Source organism: Tursiops truncatus, chromosome 11 (genome assembly GCF_011762595.2).
Source record: "Tursiops truncatus isolate mTurTru1 chromosome 11, mTurTru1.mat.Y, whole genome shotgun sequence".
NCBI classification, from domain to species: domain Eukaryota; kingdom Metazoa; phylum Chordata; class Mammalia; order Artiodactyla; family Delphinidae; genus Tursiops; species Tursiops truncatus.
This window is the reverse complement of record NC_047044.1, coordinates 4,809,209-4,822,353: the sequence shown is the minus strand read 5'-3', so window position 1 is coordinate 4,822,353 and position 13,145 is coordinate 4,809,209. Positions and strand designations below refer to the sequence as shown.

Genomic DNA, 13,145 nt, shown 5'->3' with positions numbered 1-13,145 from the left:
AAGACACCTAGGTCACCATCTCCTGCCACATCTACGGGGAGCACGTGGCCTCTGAAAGGCTTTATGGGGTCTCATTTCCCCTGTCCCTCAACCCTCAACCCCATGCATCTTACAGATGGGCAGACCGAGGCCCTAGAGGTCATTTGACTTGGTGGCAGGGCCAGTGGACCCCAGTTCTGGCCCCCCAACCGAGGGCTCCCTCTCCCAGCAGAAGGAAGAGCCCTGCGGGGGGCGGTCCCGCTTAGTGACCAGGGTCCTGTACCAGCTCCCGACACCCCACTGGTCGGGGAGGGGTTGGAATGAAGTTTGGATCCTGAAGGAGAGGACATGGTTGATGCTGTCAGGCCTGGCACGGTTCTCGGGGCAGGGTTACTCTGGCAGCTTTGGGGGTGCATGATGGGTACCCCCGTCTCCCATTCCCTTGAATGGAGGGCATTTCCCATCCCTGAGTGCCAGACACACATGGGCCCAGCGCAGCATCCCCCCTCCCCCCGTACGGTTGCTCAATCCCCAACCCCTCATCTGGCCTGGAAGGCTCTGTAAGTGAGCGGAGGGCCCGTGCCTGCCTGCGGGGCAGCAGCTCAGCCAGAGCGGTCACGTGGGGCCTCAGGCCCCGGAGGCCTGGTCATCTGATGCTTCCCAGGAAGCCAGAAATCAGGGTTTCTATGTCAGCCTCTCCATTGTAAAACCTTGGCTGCATGCAGTTGGGGTTTTTTGTTTTCTTTCCCCGCACTGCCGGCTGTGCGGAACACGTTTAAGGGCTGGACTTGGCCATCGGCCACCCAGTTGCCCCCTGCTTTGGGGGGTGGGAGGGTTTGTCTCCTCCTGGCCTCGGCCTCAGATTCTGGCCCTGGGGGCTGGCTGCTCCCCTGGCTGTCCAGCCCCCCTCCCCGCCCCGTGCCCCTCCCTGCCTGTCGCCAGCCCAAACACAGGGCGGCGGCACCTTTGCCTGGGTCTCCACTACACCCCCAGTACTGGGCTGTTGGGTGCAGACGGATCTTACAGAAGTCTGCGGCGGGCTTCAGGGGGCAGCTAAAGCTGATTCCTTAACACTGGGTGTGCATGGCTTTTAAATCCCTCAGCCGTCCCCACCTCTGGCATTTCTTGCTGGCCTCTTCTCCCAGCCCCTCCTCTTCTTGTCTTCTCCTGCCCTCCCACCGTGGGCTGCCCTTACCACGCACCTCCATTTTTCCCTCGATTCCCCATCCAGAGCAGTCCAGCCTCCCTCCGCACTCAGCTGGCCGCTCCGGCCAGCAAGGGCCTCCCGGTGGTTGAGTGTTTCGCGCCCGAGGGTGCCAAGCAAACGCAGCCAGCCCCTCCCCCGCGAGTCTGCCTCCAGTTCGGGAAACCATCCTTCATCCCGTCCACCCGGGGTCTGAGCCAGTCCCGGGGGTTCTCTGCTGCATTTGCACCAGAGGCAGTTACAGTGGTTCTATCTCTGTCCAGTGTGGTACCTTTTACAAAGCATTGAATCCCTTCCTGCCTGTGAGACAGATGCTTATCCGTCCATTTGACCAAATATTTACTGTGTGTCTACTGCATGCTGGGCTCAGGAATGTAGTGGTGAACCAGTTAGTACAGTCCCAGCCCTCCTGGCTTATGGCATCGCATGGAAAACTCACCAGATGACCAGAGGGCAACCCTTGAGCCTAACCCAGGGTGAAGGCGGTCAGAAGGGGGAGCCAGGAGAGGCAGGGAAGGCCCTCCAAGCTCTGGCTCTGGACTCCAGGCTCTGGACCTGATTCTCGGGGCAGTGGGAACACGCAGGAGCTCTAAGCACAGGGGCGTGTGAGTGTGCACTCCAGCCACCACCCAGAGGATGGGCTTGTCCGGTGACCTGTGTGGCCCCGGGGAGAGAGGTCAGGGAGTGTCTGTTGTCCTGGCCTGGGAAGGTGACAGTGGAAGTGGAAGGAGTAGACGGGGTCCACAGAAGTTTCTAAAAGGGCGAGAAACCACCAGGGGCTTCACTGAGAGTTCAGTCCTTCCTGGTCTGTCACTCACACCGGGTCACGCAGGTCTCGGCCTTGGGGATTATGGGTTCTGGGGGAGTCAAAGGTCTCTGTTCCCTCGATTTGGAGCTCAGGGTCAGGGGGTTTGCCGGGCATGACTCTGCCCCCCTAGGATGATGGTAATGTCTGGCACGCAGTAGGTGCTCGGAAAATGCTGGTTGATTTCACTGGACGTCTCCTCACCAGGGTCTCATACACCTTATATGAGGTTCTCCTGGTTCCTGGAGCCACAAAACAGGCTCATTGGCTGCTCGGCCTGGCCTTGGCAACCCACCCTGCCTGGGGCATTCATCAGAAAGAGCCCCAGCCGGGGGGCCTGAGGCAGGCCCCCTGCACCACCTCCTCCACACCGAGGAGCAGATCCCTGTCTCTGAGTGGGGACGATAACGTCGACCTATGCCGTGTCAGACTGAATTAGCAAGCCCCACGAGGCCCGGGGGGCAGGTGCTTTGATTCTGCCCTTGGGGAGGAGCATCTCACGCACACACCCTGGCATAGAGGACCCCGGGAACCCAGTGGCCTCTGGGCCTCCGTTCCCTCTTCTGTACAGCATGGTTGGGGGGCCTCTGAGCACACGTCCCATGCTGAGGTTCTAGGATTGGCCCCTCCTCTCCCCCTCTGATTCACGCAGGAAGCATTTATAGGAAGACATGAGGCCCGTGCTCTGGTGACACAGGCATTGCTTCAGGAAAGAAATGAAGGAAGTAGGGGAGGGCGGCAACACTGTCTTGCTCTGTCTGATGGAGGGGGTAGGGGGGAGGGAGCCCCACGGGGACCCCGGAAGCTGGAGGAGTCCCCTGCCGTGTGCTCAGGAGGCCTGAGTTAGGCCCAGCCTTGCCATTGGTCGATTGCATGACGTTGGGCACGTTCTTTCACCCTCTGAGCTTCAGTTTCCTCGACTGGAAAATGGGCTGAAGACCTCGACCCAGTCTTCATGATAACCACGGAGGAGTCTGTGTCCACGTGGCGGGGTCCTGAGGGATCTGTGTGGGCACAGCCTTTGTGGGGAGGGATGGCAAGAAGGGGAAAGATAACCACTGCACTAGGGGTCTGGGAGCGGGCGCGAAGCTGAGCACCGTGTGGGTGTGGCCGCAGGAGCCGGCGCTGGGTGGGTGCTTGGGGTTGGATTGTGCGGTCGTCCGTGTTGATTTCCTGTGGGCACTGGTGGCCCTTGGAAGGACAGAGGGGGCCAGAGTGCGACCCCAGGAGGGCGGACTCGGGTTGCCTGGGGGAGGGGCGGGGCGAGTGGGATGCGGCGGCCGAGGCCGCGGAGGCCCCGGCCCCGCCCCCAGCTCGTGGCCCCGCCCCCAGCTCGTGGCCCCGCCCAGCTTGGTCCCGCCTCTGCGCACGCCCTCTTTCTTGAGGCCCCGCCTCGGCTCCGCCCCTCTCCTGCTCCGCCCCCGGGGCCTACCATGCTCCGCCTCCAGCCCTGAACCCCGCCTCCAGCCCTGAACCCCGCCCCCGGGCCCGTTTAGCGCCGAGTCCGCGCTACTGGCAGCGCTCTGGGAGCTCCACGTTGCGGCCGCTCCGAGCAATGATTAACCTGGCGGGGCGGCCGGCGCGGGGCCCGGGGCGGAGGCGTGGGGCCGGGGCGGGACCCTGGAGGGCCGCTCGGCTTCCTGCTTTTGCCCAAGTCTCCTCGTAGAGGGCGCCGCAACGGCCGGGGCCCGCGGCGCGGCGTGGCGCAGGGCGAGGTGCCGGGCGCGCGTGGGCGCGGAGCCTGTCGCCGGGGTCACCATGAGGACTCTCCGCAGGTTGAAGTTCATGAGTTCGCCCAGCCTCAGTGACCTGGGCAAGAGAGAGCCGGCCGCCGCCGCCGCGGACGAGCGGGGCACGCAGCAGCGCCGGGCCTGCGCCAACGCCACCTGGAACAGGTAAGGCCGCGCCCTCCCGGCCGGCCCGCGGGCCGCTGGCCCCGGGTGCCAGAGCCAGGGAAGGGGGAGCCCTGGAGCAGGTCCGCGGGCGAGGGCCGGCCCCCAGCGAGGAACTGTGCTGGGGGGCAGCGCGGCACTTTACAGTTTGTAGAGAACTTGCTCCGCCGGAGTTGTGCGGACGGGAAGGGAAGTTTAGTGCAACGTGTTTCTAGAACGGAGGGACGAGACCGCAGACCCGGGGCTGGTCCCAACGCGCCCAGCTGGTGGGTGGTGGGGTGGGCCTGGATCCCGAGAGCCAGCCTCCCCTGCCCTCCCCCCGGGGTCTTCCCACGTCTTCGCTCCAGTGCTCATGGCAACCTGGGAGGTAAATAGAGCAGGAAGTATTTATCCCATTTCGCAGATAAACCTCGCGGGCGCAGTCGGTGGGTTGCCGCTGCGCTTCCTGTTCTGCGTTTAGGTCCCTTTGGTCGGCAGTGGGCGGGTGGCTTTCCCTTGAGCGGCCCCCTGCCCTCCCAGCTGTCAGCAGGGGTGCAGCAGCTGCCCGGCATTCTTTAGACGACCTTCCCCCCGCGGGCCCTTCCCAGACAAGCAGGGGCGTGGGAAGTCCCACCACTCCCTCCCACTTGGTTTGAAGAGCAAGGCTGGGATCTCCGGAAAAGAGACGATTTATTTAGTGGGATTCCCCACCGTGTTTGCTCATGAGCCCTTTTCAACAATAGATATTTCCACCAAAGGGAAAATGGGAGGGCAGGAGAAGAGAGTAGGGCAGGCTATCCAGGGGGCTGTGCCCCCGTCACCGCACACACCCGGCAGTGAAACCCTGCCAGATGCTCCACCGTCTGTGGTCTTGGCCATCGGAAAACCAGCTGTCAGTGTGGACACTCATTTATTCTGTCCATCAGTCGTTTCATGAGCGTCATGGTGGGCACAGGGCTTCCAGCCCGAGACCCTCCTCTGTGCACTAGGCAGGACGCCGTCGTCCAGTCGCGTGCTTGTCTTCTGCCCCCTGCCAAGTTGCGAATTGCTTGAGTGCTGGGACGAGCCTGCCTCAGTTTCCCTATCGGTCAGCGGGCGTACACATTCCTTCTTACAGGACCGGTGTGGGGACAGAGAAGGAAGGACTCTCGCTGGGTAATATCATCAGCTCAGTGACTGCACATTGCCTTCAGAGGCGTTTCCTCCTCTCGCAGAATTGCGGAGAGAAGCGGTCTCCCTCCTCGTTTCTCTGCCGTGGTTTAGCGCAAGGAGCCAAACAGACTTAGTTCAAATCCCAGCTCTGCCTCTTCCCTGCTGCGTGTGCTTGAGCAAGCTGTTTAGCCTCCCTGGTTCTTAATTTCCTTTTCTGTAAAATGGGCCATTGTGGGGATTAAATGTGAAGATCTGTATTGAAGTCCTCAGCACGTGCCTGGCACGTGGTAGGGCCTCCGTAACTTATATTTCAAGCTCCAACTCGTGCTGGGGACAAACTCGTGTCAGGGAGGGCCTGTAGGGACAGGGTTTGGGGGGGCCCTCAGGCGTCTGCTGGTCCCTGAGCTTTCACCACCAGCAGCTTTCTCCTGCTGAGGGGTTCTCCAGGCAGAGGTGGGGGCACCCTGGGGTAGGCTCGGAGTCTTCTGGAGCTCAGGGAGGTGCCTGTAGGGAGAGGCCGCCTGGGTCCCCCCCGCTGCTTCTCACTTAAAGGAACTTTCAAACTTCAGTGCCATCCTGTGCCTCGGCCGGGCAGACTGCAGGGCAGCGGCCCGGCCCACAGCCGGCGTCTCTAAGGCCCCGAGCCGCCCAGCCCTTGGACCCACGAGCCCCGCTTGCCATGCGGCACTCCTGCGTGCCGGGCCCCTTCACGGCCCTTGGTGCCCTTCGTAGCCCAGGGAGGGAGTTATGACTACCACGCCCCATATAGAGGTGCAGAGGGGGACGCAGAGAGGACCAGGAAGCCTGCCCGTGTGGACGCCGCAGAGCGGAGCCACCGCTCTCCCTGGGCAGAGGGGGCCCTGAGCCAGGGAGGGGCAGTGCCTTCCCCGCCAGCGTTCCGCAGGTACCACGGGGAGGTCGGGGCCTCTTCTGGTCGCTGCCTAGCTGCCCAGCCCCAATCCTGGCAGTCCTCCCTGCCGGGGCCCCCCAGGACACAGCCTTGGGGGGCGGGACAGTACAGGTCCTGCCTTGCTAGGTTGTAGACTCCTTATTTTGAGTCCAAGATGAACCCCCTTTTTCCACGTGACCACGTTAGCTTCCCGGGGCAACCGTAACAAATTGTCACAAACTTGTAGCTTAAAACCACAGAGGTTCGTTCTCTCACAGCGCTGGAGGCCGGAAGCCCCACATCAGGGTGTCGCCAGGGCCTCGCTCCCTCTGGAGGTTCCGGGGAAGGCTCCTTCCTGCCTCTTCCAGCTCCCAGTGGCTCCTTGGCCTGTGGCTGCATCACCCCGTTCTCCGATTCTCTCTTCATCTGGCCACCTTCTCTGTGTCCAAACCTCCCTCTCCTTTCTCTTAGAAAGTCATTGGGCCCCCTAATGTAGCGGCCACCCCAAATCCAGGATGACTTGGTCTCAAGATTCTTAACTAATTACATCTGCAAAGACCCTGTTTCCACGTAAGCTCTGGGGTAGCAGGTGGACATGAATTTCTAGGGGACACTGTTCAACCCACTACAGTGGACCCTGGGTCCATCCCCTAAATTCCTTGTGCCTCTGTTTCCTCATCTGGACATGGGGCAAAATACATAGCTTGCTCCCGTGATAGTGGAATCCGTGCACTCACCTAGCCACTCGCTCATTCGTTCATTCATTCACTCTCCGGCTCTGGTCCGGAGAGTGGTGTTGAGCGCTGAGGGGTGGATTAGCAGGGGGACCGCGGGTGCTGACCACACACAGAGGGGGCCCGGGCTCCCTTCCGCACGTGCGCAGGGCAGGTCTGAGTGCTGGGTGCCGGGCTGCCGGCCGGCTGGGCCACACTCACAAACCGGAAACTAGAACAGAACCGTCAGAAGCTGTTTCCTAAGCCCCTGCTGCTGCTTTACGGGGCGGGTTTGCCCCCTGTGCCCGGCCCAGGGCACTGCAGGGGAGGGCACAGGGCTGGCTTAGAAGGCTAACCTGTCACTCCCACCTGGAGCCCCTGATCCCCTCCCTCCCGAAGGGCCCGGGCATGGCATGTTGTGTCCCTGTCTGTCCCTGTGTTGGCCCCAGTTAGCTCCTCGCCGGGTGTGCACCCCACGCGTGTGCAAGGCCCCCAGCTGCACGAAGGTCACTGAGCTGAGGGGCCCGCTGGGGGGCGGGCAGGAGTCCCATGTATCCGCGTTTGGGCCAGAGGGTGTACACCATTATGGAGCCCTACTCCTTGCCAGGCCTGGATCTGCCCGAATGCCTGGGGCTTGGTGAGCCTGGCGCCCACCCGCCTTCTGGCTGTGAGAGCAGAGGCCCTGCGCAGGTGGAGCGCGCGCCCTCTCGTTCCCACGGGACCACCTCCGAGGCTGGGCTGATGGTCCTTAGCATCCAGATAGAGAAACTGAGGCCAGAGAAGGAGAGGGACTTGGCCAAGAGCCCCTGCTCACGTTGAGTCTGAACCCTGGCCTGACCTGAAGCCGCTGCCCAGGGACACGTGTGAGTTGGTGTCTGCTGGGGCCGGGCGAGGCGGGGGTTGGTGGTGAGAGCCCGAGGTGCAGCCCTCCCTCCTCATCTGCTCGTCCCTGGTCCTGGACGGGGCCACTGCTGGCCAAAGCCCACAGGGCGTCCTGCACCGGGCCTGTGATTGCTCTATCCCCTGGACGGCGGTGCCCACCAACCCTGACCTGTGCCGGGCCCTGTCCCAACCCCAGGCGTGGAGAAGCTGCTTTCATCCCTGCAACGGCCTTCAAGGTGGGACTTGTTGCCCCCATCTTGCAGATGGGGATACTGAGGTCCAGAGGTGTGGGCACTGCCCAGGTCTAAGTCCAGAGCTTCTGCCACCGCCTCATGGGGTCTCAGGGGCCGGAGGAGGTTGGCTGAAGCCCTCAGGGTGACCGGTTGGTTGGGAGTTGGGGGGTGGAGGCCAGTGGGGGGCCGGTGCTTGGCTTCCCGGCCAACCCTCACGGACAACTTGCTCTGAGTCGGGCCTGGGTCCTGAGCCCCCTGCCGCTCTGAGGCGGTCTGGGAGTGGCCAGCAGAGTCACGGCCCTCGAAGATGTCTGGGAATCTGTGAATACGTTCCCTTACACGGCAAGAGGGACTTGTCAGATGTAATTAAGTAAATGACCCTCAGATGGGGAGATGGTCCAGGTGGACCCAGTGTCACCACAAGGGTGCTAATGGGAGGGAGGCCCAGGGGTCAGAGTTCAAGAAGGAGACGCGAGGATGGGAACCGAGAGGCTGAGGACACCGCACTGCTGGCTGTAAGGATGGAGGGAGGAGTCCTGACCGAGCTGGGAGAGGCCGGGAAGCAGACTCTCGCCCGGAGCGTGAAGGAGCCGCACCTTGATTCCAGCCCTGTGACACTGACACAGCTTCCGGCTGCAGAGCTGTCAAAAGCCAGCCTTTGGCTGCCTTGCAGCCGCTGTGTGGGGGCCTTGGTTACAGCAGCCAGAGGACACTCGTGTGCTGGGCTTCCCTCCCTCCCCGCCCTGCGCCCTGGGCCCTCACTTCCCCCAGCAGTCGGGGCTCAGGGCCATCGGCCCCCAGCCCAGCGTCCAGAACCTGCCCTCCAGCTGGACGGGTGGGACTGTGCGGCCAGGCAGCCATGGGGGCGGCGTGGGCACCCTGCTGTCCCCCTGCAGCCTGTCGGGACGGGGGGTCAGCGCAGTCAGGCGTCTGCCTCCCTGGGCAGGTGGGGCTCTGGAGAAAAGCTCTGAGTTCTTGCCTGGAGCCCAGGGAGGAGCAGGGCTGGGAACTGGGGGCCGTGTAAGCCAGGGCCAGGGCACTGAAAGCAGGGTGAGCGTGGGAACGGCCCGCAGGCCTGAGAGTGGTGCCCTCAGTACCCGCATCTGCCAGAGGGTCACCTTGAGGCCCGGAGGGGGTCGGATTGGGTTCCGAGTTGCCTGCCTCCCCTGTGCCTTCACTGGGCGTGAAGAGGAGGCCTGTGGGTGCTTCCCCCGGGGCGACCGGGGCAGAGCGAAGCAGGGCTTCCTCTCTCAGGGCTGGCCTTGGGCCCCTGGGATAATGATGAGGATGTTGGAGGCCCCGGGCCCGAGTTGCACTTCTGTCTGGGGGGATACGTCACATGAGGGCCTCTCCTCTGCCCACCCCACCTCCCCTCTCTCCGGCGGCTCACAGCAGGGCTTTTTATCGACCCAAGGGTTGATCACCCTTGGATGGACAGGGCAGAGGGGGGACTAGAGCCTGGGCTGTCCGGGGCGGGAGCCCAGGCGGGCACACCGGTGGAGCCCAGCGCCTCCGCCCACCCTCGCCCACCCGCGCCCACAGGCCAGCTCCTGAGAAAGAGCCAGGCCTCGACAGCAGGGGGAGGGGCTCGAGGAAGCGCTAACCCCTCTCGGGGTCCGGGTCGCCCTTCTGGGGACACCAAGTGAGAGGGTGAGGCGGGCACCTGGCGGAGGCCTGCCCCCCTCTCTGATTTCTGAGGCTCCAGAGGCAGCGCCAGAGCAGGGTGGGGCCTGAGAAAGGGCAGAGCTCCACCTCCAGGCCTCTCCGCCTCTCCGAGGGTTCCCGGAGGTGTGTTGTCTGTCCCCCCAGAGGCCAGGCTTCGGGGTCCCCCACGCACTCTCTGCCGGACCTTCCTGTGTGGGCAGGTGGGCAACACTGAGACCGGTGACGGTGGGCCAGGGACCCGCCCCGCTGGGGTCCCACCGGCTCGCAGCACCACACCGGCCCCAGCTGAGCCGGGGCTGCTACAGGCGGGTCCCCCCAGAGGCCTCACCATCAGCCCTTCCCCCCCAAGCCTGACCACAGGGCCCCCGGCCCCCCTGGTGGCAGCAGGCCTTGGCACCGTCCTGCATGCCGTGGGTCCCCACTAAGGGTTCTGGCATCTCCCCTCAGCCCGTGCTCAGGTGACAGATGCTGAGACTTGTCACTGCCCTCCTGTCTCCCTACATGGGCAGAGCGACAGGCCCGGAGAGAGGAGGTGATGGGTCAGCTGCTGCTCGGCCCTCACCCAGAAGTGCCCCGGAGCGCCTGCCGTTTCCAGGGGGCTGCTCCCAGTGCCCCCGGCTGGGCCTCGGTATGGGAGGCCCCGGGCCGGAGTTTCACTTCTGTCTGGGGGGATACGTCACATGAGGGCCTCTCCTCTCCCCACCCCTCCTCCTCTCTCTCCCACGGCTCACAGCAGGGCTTTGTTATTGACCCAACTTGGACTTTGGAAAGAAGGCTGCAGAGAAACGGGAAGGAGCGGGGCCTTGCCTGTCCACCAAGCCCAGGTTGAGCAGCTGTGGGGGGCAGGAGGACGGTGGGCCCCGGGCTCCCTTCTGGCCCTGCCGGGCATCGAGCTGTGTGACTCTGGGCCGTCCGCTGGCTTCTCTGAGCCTCAGTGTTTCCTTCTGCAGCCTGGGCTGTCACAGTCCCCACCTCATGGTGTGGTTAGAAGGAGATGGAGGAACCCCGGGGCAGATGGCTGGGCCGTGGGATGCTTCCGGGGGCACATATCCTGCCCCCCCACAGCCACTGCTGATGATGCCGTGGCACACGGAACCCCACAAGGGCTGCGATTGAGTCCCATTGTATGGAGGGGGAAGCTGAGGCACTCACGGTCCAGTCTCCAGAGGCGGGCAGCAGGGAAGCCCAGAGCTGGGATTCAACCCCAGGCCCGCACCTGAACGAGCCTCGGGGCTGGAGGTGGGAAAGGCAGGGGCAGGGTCCACCAGGGTGGAGGCCGGGCTGGGTGGGGGTGTGGATAGGAGAACTCAAGGGTGACCCTAGGGCTGGCCGGGGCGCTGCTCAGATACACGTAGGGTGGTGCGAGACCCGGGCTGGGGGGAGCCAGGCCTAAGTGGTAAACCAAATAGACCTCCCCTCCCCGCGAAGGAGCTGGGATCAAATGCTGTCTGCACACAGGTGTGAGCAGGGAGGGACCTGACGTCACAGTGAGCCTCAGGGAGCGGGAACAGCAAGGATGATGGCCCTGAGGCAGGAGGAGGCCAGCACTGCTCAGACCCAGGGGTGGGCGGTTCAAGTGACACAGATGGCGATGGGCCCCTGAGGGCCTCGGGGAAAGACTTGTCCAAAGAGCCCGTCTTCCCATCCAAAACTGTGGGTTAAGGTGCCTCCGGGCCGGGGACCAGAGTGGGCTGCGCTCCCTCCGGAAGGCTTACTGGAGGAGGAGGGAGGAGGGACTTGGAAAGGCTGGTGAGAAGAGCAGGGCCAGGCCTGGGAGGCTGACGAGGGTCCCCCACGCTGTCCCCTCGGCCTGGTGGAGACCTGGTCCCCAGGGAGGACTTGGCAAGGCCCCTCTGAGCCTCAGGAGGGGCCGGGCCCCCGGGGCCATGCTCAGGACGCCCCATTTGCCAGCTCCCAGGCTCCTGCAGGTTTGGGAGGGTCTGACCTCTGCCCCCAGCAGCCCCCAGGCTGGGCACGAGTCCGCATCTGTTAGGATTTCAGGGTGGCAGCCATTAGACTTCCCGTCAGACTGTAAATGGGGAACAGCCTTACTGTAGCTGTTCGCCGGAGCCCACCAGGCACTTTTTTTTTTTTTTTTTTTTTTGTGGTACGCGGGCCTCTCCCGTTGCGGAGCACAGGCTCCGGACGCGCAGGCTCAGCGGCCATGGCTCACGGGCCCAGCCGCTTCGCGGCATGTGGGATCTTCCCGGACCGGGGCACGAACCCGCGTCCCCTGCATCGGCAGGCGGACTCTCAACCACTGCGCCACCAGGGAAGCCCTCACCAGGCACTTCTGACAGAGCCGAGCACAGCCCCGGCCGTGACCACACCAAGGCTCGGCGCCGGCCGGGCTTTCGTCCTGACAGCAACCTGGGGGCGGGCACATTCGCGGCCTCCATTTCACAGGCGGGAAACAGAAGTTAGAGGGCATGTGTGCCTGGACATGCGAATAAGCAACATTTCAACACCAGGTGCCTGGGTAGTCAGGCGTCGTCGGGTCAGGTGACAAGGCCTCTGGCCTGGCCTGGTCGGGACCAGCTGTGGACCCCTGGGGCGCGTCCCTGCACTGCTCAGAGCTGCCTTCAGCCACCTGGGGTGCGGGGCCCTGCCCCTGCCCTGCCCCTTCCAGGGTGCGGAACTGGAAGCCCTGCCCACACCTGGCTCCGTGGGGAGAGGGGGCAGCGGTTGGGTGAGCTCTGTGGCCTCCCAGAGCTTGGTCCCTCTGAGCCTCAGTTTCCTCATCTGCAAAGTGGGCAGCCAGTCCACATTGCTGGGAAGGGTGGAGCTGGTGAGAGCAGACAGGGGCAGCAGGAGCTTGGGGGCCCCCACCTACTCCATGATGTGAACGGCAGCACGTGTCCAGCTGTCCCTGTCCATCAAGAATCACACAGCTCGTCTGCAGTGGTGAGTTTAGAGCAGCAACCCAGTCCTGAGTGGAGGGCGGTGGAGCCCCCCAGACCTGGTTCTCCCCCTTGGGAGCTTATGGCCGGTGGTGAGGGCTAACATGAAAGTAAATCGGCAGAGTGCCGGGACCTACGTCTGCACGGGGAAGGGAGGCGGTCAGGAGGGCTTCTGGAGGCAGTGGCCTCTGAGCCAGGGCTCCAGTATGAATAGCTCCTTGCCTAGTAGATAGCATAAAGCCCCCCCGCCCCAGGTAGGAAGGGCAGTGGGTACAGAGACCCTGAGCTGTGGCTCCCCTGGCGGCTCCAGTACTCTGTGAGCATTGGGTGCCCGAGAATGCGGGGAGGGGCCATTCCAGACGAGCCTTGAATGCCACATTCAGGCCTTGGGCTGTACCTGCAGGGCCCAGGGCAGGGGGCACTGAGTGCATGAGGAGGTGCCTGTGCGATCAGAGGCCAGGCGAGCATGGGGGAGAGAGAAGCGTGCAGCAGAGATCTAGCGGGTAGAGATTGTTGGGGCTTCAGGGTCTGTAGGACCTGGAGGGCCAGGGAGAGTCAGGGTGCATTTCACCAGATAACTACCAGGCTGCTCCTTTGAGCCAGGTGAGAGCACACAGTCATAGACGGCACAGGGCCCTGTGCGCCGAGGTTTATAGATGGCCGTGGGAACCAATCAGTCAGACGAGTCCCAGATAAACATGTAGGTGCACACTGACAAGTGCTGTAAACGCTGTGACCTCTTGTGACCTGAAGGAAGGATCCACGTAGACAGGCGTGGGGGGTGAGGGTGGGGACCAAGCAGAAGAAAGGACATGTGCAAAGGTCCTGTGGTGAGGGCAGCTTCCCCAGTGG

At 63.6% G+C, this 13,145-nt stretch overlaps 1 protein-coding gene across 10 annotated transcripts in view; it reads left to right on the top strand.

Annotated features, from left to right (window-relative positions):
• Window positions 1-13,145, top strand: part of PRR5 (proline rich 5) — a 53,833-nt gene that overhangs the window by 21,955 nt on the left and 18,733 nt on the right. For 4 of the 10 annotated variants that reach the window (XM_073788082.1, XM_073788084.1, XM_033865866.2 and 1 more), the window contains exon 1: window positions 3,474-3,883. In XM_073788082.1, the coding sequence (XP_073644183.1) occupies window positions 3,747-3,883 (137 nt within the window). In that variant the 5' untranslated portion in view covers window positions 3,474-3,746. Of the gene's footprint in view, window positions 1-3,468; window positions 3,884-13,145 lie in introns of those variants that run through there. The other 6 variants (XM_073788085.1, XM_073788087.1, XM_033865868.2 and 3 more) reach the window with 6 other exon arrangements.